At 39.5% G+C, this 8,846-nt stretch overlaps 2 protein-coding genes across 2 annotated transcripts; one reads left to right on the forward strand and one right to left on the reverse strand.

The window, feature by feature from the left end:
- Window positions 1–836: 836 nt before the first annotated feature.
- LOC310941434 (fish-egg lectin-like) lies at window positions 837–2,643 on the reverse strand. The gene is made up of 5 exons (XM_083906610.1): window positions 2,568–2,643; window positions 2,222–2,458; window positions 1,859–2,079; window positions 1,615–1,739; window positions 837–1,311 (listed from the first exon to the last, which is right to left on the reverse strand). Exons 1-5 carry the CDS (start codon window positions 2,623–2,625, stop codon window positions 1,170–1,172), a joined length of 783 nt encoding a protein of 260 aa, XP_083762736.1. The 5' UTR covers window positions 2,626–2,643; the 3' UTR covers window positions 837–1,169.
- Window positions 2,644–3,895: 1,252 nt separating this feature from the next.
- Window positions 3,896–4,895, forward strand: LOC310941629 (uncharacterized protein; the record flags this gene model as incomplete). The annotated part of the gene is made up of 4 exons (XM_083906815.1): window positions 3,896–3,950; window positions 4,066–4,254; window positions 4,455–4,606; window positions 4,764–4,895. 4 exons carry the CDS (start codon window positions 3,896–3,898, stop codon window positions 4,893–4,895), a joined length of 528 nt encoding a protein of 175 aa, XP_083762941.1.
- Window positions 4,896–8,846: the final 3,951 nt, after the last annotated feature.

Here is an 8,846-nt window from a genome sequence, read left to right on the forward strand (position 1 = left end):
GGAAACGAGGGAGGAATTTAAAATATTCACCCAGTTTGACAACTTAAAAACACACTGACAATATGAACATTTCTTTGTACTAATGTGTGATTCCTGTTCATTTTGGAAGCAAACGAGTCAGACCCATACATGTTTGATGATTATTGCAGTTTTGATGTGATAAATAGTAAAACTGGGTGCGGATTTGCAGCCGGACGAGCATAACCTGTACAATCCCCAAACAGACAATGCTAACTTTTTTGCACTGTAACAAATTAACCTGGTCTCCAATTGGATACAGGACTCAAAGCAAAATTTCACTTAGGGCAAAATTGGGGCCGGGAAATGTCTGTCTATGAGACACTTTTTGCGGCGAACATGAAAACGAAAAAGCGTTTCTCTGTTTGCTTTCAAAACATAAACATGATTTGCAGTATTTTTTTAATGCAAATATGTTACTGCTGTACTGTTGTTGTTGGTGAGTTCAGTTGCACCTCATTATGCACCTTCAAGGCACAGAATAAGCAGTCTTGAAGTTAAAAATGAAAATGCATTTTGAAATATTGATTATTAATTTTATATATGGGTAAAAAATGCAGCTACATTTTGAAAATGAAAAAGCATTTCTGTTAATTTGGATAATGGGACATCATTTTGTGAGTGGCTTTTAAAAGAGCTACTTATTTTATTCTTGAAATATATTTATTTCCTTGTGTTAAGTGTAATATACATGTGAAATGTGGAAGACAGATTGGCTTTAAACATGAGTGTACTGCTGCTGCAAAAAAAAAACACCTTTCTCAGCAAAACACTCCTCTGACACAGAAGGAAACATTCAATGCCGATACTTCTGCTGTCAAAATTTATTTTATTTCCTGATTTGAACATTAAGTTGTATGAAAATTACATACAGAAAACAAAATCAAAGGTTTTCAACAAAGTTGCACTTCATCGGACATTTTGTTAAAAAAGAATGAAATAAAGAAATAAAAGAATAATAAAGAATAAAAATAGATCTATCTGTAATCAATTCTTGTAAACGCTAATCACTTATTATACCCGATAACACCAGACCTTTTTCTATTGAGGAAATAAATCAAATGTAAATTAGTCAAGAATGAAACTTCAAACGCATTGTGGCATAGACAAACAGAGATGGATGCACATCAACATCTGCCACTATGATGACTTTAGTATGTGCAAACCATAAGCAAGTTAGATTCCGTCACGACCCAAAGCCTTCTCAGGTCGTAGCTCAGGTGTCTGATGGGCATGCACATCGGGATGTACCGCCAAGAACGTCCTCTGTAGTTAGACCTGGTGGCACCAAATCTGTTGAGAAAGAAATCAGAAAAATGTATAAAACCATAGAGTCTGTGCACAAGACCTTTGAAGGTTTCGCTCTGATATTGTTTTAGCTTTGTTTTCTTTAAATTAAAATTAGGTCAGAAGCAACAACTTGGGGATAACACAACTTGTATAGTTGTGTTATCCCCAATATTTCAATTGTGTGCAGTAATGGACTCATGAACATTAAAGACCAACAAATGGTTTGGAATACTCAACTGTTGTGGCAGCCACAGTACAAATTTCTATTTAGATGTAAATAAGAGAATGAAAAGATGAGTGGCTTACCTCTGGTACACTCGACCATTTGTAGCCACTCCATACACAGATCCATCAGTTCCAACTTCAATCATTTTTAGACTTAAACCTGGCACACGGCTCCAGGCTCCTGTTCTTCCACAAGTGCCAGCGATCTGCAAAAAGAAGCATGCACACATACATGTAAGCGTATGTAAGCGTATGTAAATGATCAATGAGGTAATGTGACTGACATTATGAAATCTTTAATAAGAAAGAATTGAAAGTGTCTAACCCTTGCGACATAGGCTTGGTTGTTTTGAGCGACTCCCCAGCATGTGTTTGGGCCGCAACTGACGTATTTGAGCCTGATACTCAAGTATCTCCATGACAGGGAACCAATTCCATAGAAATTGGAAGCATGAATTTGATGCACACAGTAAGTTAAGTTGTTTTGGGATCGTAACCCAACAACCTGACTGGAACCTCCTGCATCCACCTGCCGCATGGTCAAACCTAAAGACAAGTTCAGTATGGGTTATTTGATTGATTAGCAAGCTCTTATTACAGGATAAGCTCAATGACTCTTGTGGAAATAACAATAATATCGCAATATAATAATAACAATGATGATAATAATAATAATAACAATAGTTACCAGTGGATACTTTCCAGTTTCCAGCCACAAGTTTCTGCACCTTGTTGTAGCGGTCACATCCCCATGTTCCAGCAGGTCCTGTGGAGACATGCTTGAGGGTGGTTGAGCCCAGACTGTAGAAGTACCTTCCAATTAGAATCCGTGGCCTCTTGTACCTGTCTAGTCCAACCACATGTCCCAGTCCGGCATCAATCTGGTGGACATTAGAAAACCCGGGAGCCGAATTGCATCTAAATGCTGTGAAAATAATTATTTTACATCAGTTTTAGGAATTAAATCCCAATCATAAAGCCCTCCAGTTTTAATTGTATAATCAATGAAAAGGATAGATATGAAATGTACGTACCACCGTGACTTGTAGCCAGGCAACACAGCAACACGATGAAGGCTGCAGCAACTTTCATGTTGTCTCTGTGTGTGAGTCCTGCACCTCTGGATGAAGATGTCTCTTTAATGAAGTGGAGTTGTGGCTTTTATACGTTTAGTCGATGCTCATTTAACTGGTTCTGCAGGCTTTTCGGGGAAGGAGGTAATATTATTTTCCTTTTCCTTTTAATATTCTCCCCCACAGTGACACGTGTGCCCATATTTCTCTGGTTAATCTTCTTAACCAGTAGTGAAAACAAACATGTCATGTGTTGATCTTGTGTCATATGATTTACAAAAAGTAGACTTAGAAGAAAGAAAAAAAGCAGGAACTCTGTTTATATCCACACTGAGCTACCAAGATTGCATCTTGATCATAGGTTGGTTGAGGATAAAAAGAAATCAAACTAAGCCAAGAAATTAACTTAGAAGATTCAAAGTGCAGGTAAAGAAAATATCTTCACTGACTTTATCACCCCTATTTATTAATAATAAATTATTTATTATATATTTATTATTAATAATAAATAATAAATATATATTTATATTAAAAGTCTGTTCATGTGTTTTTTCATGTTCTTTTAATGACAGTTCATAAACATACAAAACATCACTGTTGGCACATGTAGGCCTTTTTTGAAATGAAACACAGAACCAATTAGACCTGTTTGTGTCCTTACATTATTTGTTGAAAATTGATCAAGTAAAAAATGACCCACTTTGAAATAAACAAAACAATTTTGGATTTTATGTAGGTCATGCTTGAGAAAACCTGCTGGTATGTGAATCCAAAGGCGGGCAAGACTCCCAGATGTGTACTTCTTCATGTACACATGACTTCCTTTTTGTGTTGGGATTGGGTTTCCATTATTTCAAGTCTATCGAGTTTGGGATGGTTTTTAAATATAGCATTTGACTTCGAAAGAGGATGCAAGACATATGTTTTAGTTGAGCTGCAGGTTGCAGAACCCTGCTCTCACTACTTGGATTTTCGCACCAGAGGCCTCTTGAATGAGAAGTGAAATGTCTTTAACTTTACTCAAGCAAGTCAAGGTGCCAATAGAGACACATCCAGTTTGAAGAACAATTAATTTATGATTGTCAGTTCATGATGTTAAACTCTGTGACTACATGACATAATGCAAATTACAAAAGGTGTAATTGTGACCCACATCATACCGCAGAACCAGATTTGGATGTAATCAAGCATCAACCTATGGTTTATAAGTCACCAAAACCAAGCATATAGGACAACAGATCCACAGAGCAATCCAGAGGTGAACTACAGAGCGCAGACACAGAGACAACATGAAAGCTATTGCAGGTTGCCTTTTGTTGGTGTTGTGTCATGTGGTCGAGAGCTGTAAGTATTTTAGATTAATTTATTCCAGAATGAATTGCTGAAGGTCTATCATGAGGATTGTATTCCTAAAAGAATATACCTTCTCATTTCCCATTTTTACACTTTGTCTTTACAGCTTGGGCAAAATGGGAATGCAAGGAGGGTCCAAGGCTGTATAGCATCAGACAGATTGATGCTGGAATGGGACAAGTGGTTGCATCGTCAAGATACGGACGGCCATATCAACTAAGCGGAAAGTACTGGTACAGTATGGGCACATACAGCCTCAAGCATGTCTCTGTGGGACCTGCAGGAACGTGGGGATGTGACAGGAGTGAAGTGTTGATGAGTTATCATTAATGAATTTGGTTTGTTCATTGTGTCCAGAACACTAGTCTTTGTTGGTTAATAAAAACCAGGACCAGCAGTTTCACAGTGTTTGTAGCATGTACTGTACACAAAGAGCACAGTAAGAAAAGCTTGATAATGAAATGAGCTGCACCTCTGTACTGTGCTTGTCTTCAGGTCAAACCTTGCAGCAGGTGGATGCTGGAGGTGATGGTCAGGTTGTTGGAGTAGCACCCACCAACAGCTACTCCTACTGTCAGAGATCAACATACGCTTGTAGCTTTTATGGAGTGGGCACCCTTGCCTGGACTGGACTTACAAAGCCATTGGTATATGTCAGTTGTGGGAAAATGTACGGATGCTGGGGACTCGACACAAACAACAGGACTTTTGTGGCAAAGGTTGGGCATTAAAGCATCAGTTTATTTAACAATGTTATTCACTCATTGATTACTAAAACACACACATGCATGTTTCTTATGACAGAATGTCAACCCAACAACTTGTGCAACTTCAGGCTGGACACGTGTGACGGGGCCAAAAATGCGAATGATTGAAGTATCAACTGATGGAAAGGTTTTTGCAGTGGCTTTAAATGGCAAGGTGTACCAAAGGTAAGCCAGTTGTCCTAAAGTGTCTGCTGGGTATTTGAAAAAAATGTGTTGGTATTTAAAGGTGTTGCATCTTAATTTAATATATATTGTTGTAGACATTGCAGTGGTGTAATTTCTAAGTTCCTCAGCATGACTCTCATTTTTCTGAAACTGAATGTTCAAATCATGAACTATAATAAAGTTTGATATCAGCAGCATTTTTATTGAATGTGTCCTGTGTCAGAGTTAGGTTGACAGGGTTTTCTTTTTCAGCTTATAATTATGTCAGTGGTGCTGCAGGTTTGGTTCTTGAGATCATAGTTAATTCCTCTTAAAAACCAATCTGAACAAATACACAAATTCACAAAGAGTTAAAGCACTATGAATTTGTATGCAAAAGACTGCAATCAAGACATGTCAATGTAGCTCCAATGTAGCAATCATTTTATGGTGTTCCATATCATAACATCATTTACAAAACTGACGTCATATTCTATTGAGGACTTCTCAATTAGACGCTAGTGATTAAAACTATTATGTGATACTATGTTAACTATGTTACAAATCAAGTGAGCTCAAGGCTCATAGTCTTCCAGTTGGCTGATTCAAAACATTATCAAACACTCAAGAACAGCCAGCATTATAATTAAAATTATTAGCCCTGCATCGTTTGTACGCAAAGCCAAAGCCTAGCTCTCCTGTTACACACATATCTTAATCTAAAGTATTAACTCTTCCAAAATGTCTAAAACAAGAAAATAACTGACAAATGAATTAAAACTATATTCATTAATCATAACTATTATGAGGCTTATACTAAAGGAAGGCTTTCTATGAGGCCAGGTAGGGTCATGGTGAGAGCACTGGGGAGGAAACACAAAGTTATTCCGGCTATGTCATGCTCCGCCTCCTTCTCCACCTACGTCTCCTCCTTTTTTCTCCTACGTTCATGCCTGCATGCAATCAGTTCACCTGCGGTGGGAGCACACCTGCTCACAATCACCCCATCAAGCACCTAGTTATTTCCTGGCTCTCCAGTCACTCGTCGCCAGATTGTTACAGACCTCTGTGTAGTCAACGTCACGGCTCTGACACTTAGGGTGAATTCCAATTCCTTTCTTAATCCTCAATCTTAACCCTCAATCTCAAAAATGCTCTCCCTCTAGTGCAAGTGCTGTCCCGATTCTCAGAAAGGTTAAGTTGAGGGTCAAGTTTAACCCTTGATTTCCACTGGACGCGGAACGTCAGCGGCGCGGTTCTGCTTCGTCCTCTCCCCAGCGTCAATCCCCACCGGGCACGTTACGGCAGCGGCGCAGAGCCTTGGGAGCCGGCGGTATTCACGGAAGATCGCGCGATAATCTCGAACGGACGCGAGTTCGTGAGATCCAGCGATAGACTGTGTGTATAAAGTAAACAACAACAACACAGCTTCTTTTCATTCTCCGACGTGGAAGAACTGTTGATCTGGTGTCATAAATGTTTTTATGTTTCTCCACTTCAACAATCAGTCTCTCGTCGTACATTATGACTCTCCGAGACGCTCTGATTAATTGACTGTTTACCTGGCAGCAGCGGTGACGACGTAATGTTGATGAAGTTGTGACAGGTTATATGACCTGCGTATTGTGTTTTATTTTGAAAGGGGGGCGGAAATGTTTTACTTTGATTCTGTGTCGCTTTTACTGTCTGGTGCGATCTGCTTCGTTGAAATTTACGAGGTTCAGCAGCGGCAACGGAAAAAATAGAACGGATTCCTATCGATAGCGCTGCGGCGGGGCGAGACGCTTCTGGGCCGCTGCTGCGGCGCGGCGAGACGCTTCTGGGCCGCTGCTGAGACGCGCCGCAGCGCGGCTGGTGGGAATGCTCTCATTGATTAGAATGGAAGCGATTTGCAACGGCGACCGCGCCGCTGCCGTTCCGCGTCCAGTGGAAATCCAGGGTAAGGGCTGTATCGCCCTCAATATTGAGATTTTCCGAGACCACCCTTGGGAGCAAGGGCTACCCAGAATGCATTGCGTGTTTTCACATAAGTAAGATGGCGTCGAAAGCAGCGAAGCGAGTGCGATACAAATGAAGTATTTTCTTTGTTAATAGAGATATAAAAATGATGAAAACCATTGTATTATCTTAGTTTAGGCCCATATTATGGATTACTGACGTCATTGTTGCGTAACATTTATTTTTATTTTACCATCTTTTGTCAATAGTCGGCCGGTGTGGTTTACTTTTCAATAAGTCGTGGTGTGTGGTAACTGTCAGCTGAATATTTGTATGAGTATCATCTTATAACTAACTGACAACCTAATAACTTGACTGACAAACGGATCAGAATAAATAATCCTGATGTAAATGTGTTCTTCTTCTTCTTCTTCTTTTTTGGAGTTGACAGACTGGACGCAGCTTTGGCGTTATTCTGCCCCCTACAGTCTGAAGACGTATCTGCATTTAAGGGGTGTCCCATTTCTAAGTGACAAAATAACCCTCAACACTTGGTTTTGAGGCCAGTTAAGATTAAGGGTTGAGCTTGAGGGTTAAAATAGGAATTGGAATTGGCCCTTACCTTCCCCGCTGTCTGGATCAGATCTCCACCTTCACCTCTGGTTCCTGCATTAATTCATCTAATCTGTTAGAGAGAGACATCAGTTGACATATTATTCCCTCTTTCTACAAGTTAATCTAGTTCCCTGGTGTCCTAAAGAACATGTCTGTGACCAGTGGTGGAGGAAGTTCTGAATCTCAGTACTTAAGTAAAAGACAAATAACCAGAGAAATATTTACTTTACATCAGTACATTAATCATTTTAACATAGGAACAACAATACTGTTAATTACCATATGTTTAAGGCTGTAAACATTTTTGATTCAGTGCATGACTTTTAATCTGACAGGAACAGGCACGGGTCATAAGCTCGAGTTGATTAAACTGAAAATGATCAAACTATTCATAGGAAAGCAGTGGACTTGGACAAAAAAAACTCCACTGACTTGTTAAAACCAAAATGAACTGTTGAGCAAGTTTCCAGTTCTCCTTGAACCCACCACACTTCACGTTATGTTGTCAGTGTCTTCCTGTACATATTTTTAAGCAGAAGCAACCAGCTATATTTTCATTCAGAATTAGGCATTCGCAAATGGCTGAAAAAGCCATAAACTACACCATTAGCGTCAATGGAACCTGACAAAAGCAGCAGGAGAACCAGAGAAGCAGTGGGCACAAGTTTTCTCATACCATGCCTCACGTCATCATCCCCCTTCTGTACTGAGCTCTAGCCGGGACTGCTGCTCAGAAACGTTCAGAAACATATCGCTGTCTGTCAGTGTTGAACAATCTACTCTGATTGTCCATGTCTGAAGATCGCACCCTGATTATTTGATACATTCTGAATGGCTTCTGGTGAAGAGAGCAGACTGTTCAATAAAGCGGCAGCTTGGCCGAGGCGCTCACGTTCTCTCCTAGCCGCCATGATGCGCTACTAGGGGTGTGACGATACACTTAGCTCACGAGACGAGACGAGACACGATATTGGGTTCACGAGAACGAGACGAGACGAGATTTTGAGAAAATTACAATGACAATATATATGACTGGACCAACAGATTTATTTAAACAAGTTGCACATGCATTTTGAAATGTATAACTCTTTACATGCATGATGTAAGCAGGGTTTCCCCCCAGAAAACCGGCTAAGCCCGGTGGTATCTCTCGGGGCACACTGACGGCTGACTGCATTTTTTTGTAAAAAAAAAAAATGTAATTAAAAGTTCACTGGAAATGTTTAATTATGACTATTATGTGTTATTGTAAGACATTTATTAACAATACTTAAACACCAACTATAGAGTCTTGCAAAAAGACACTCTTGAAATTAAATAAATAATATACATTTTTTTCACTTAAGTTAAATATTAATTAAGTAATCGGCCAGTGAATCTTAAAACAAGCCATGCAATGGTTACATTTAAAAGTAAAATAAAG

The sequence above is a fragment of the Microchirus variegatus genome, assembly GCF_963457635.1.
Source record: "Microchirus variegatus genome assembly, chromosome: 20".
Taxonomy (NCBI): domain Eukaryota; kingdom Metazoa; phylum Chordata; class Actinopteri; order Pleuronectiformes; family Soleidae; genus Microchirus; species Microchirus variegatus.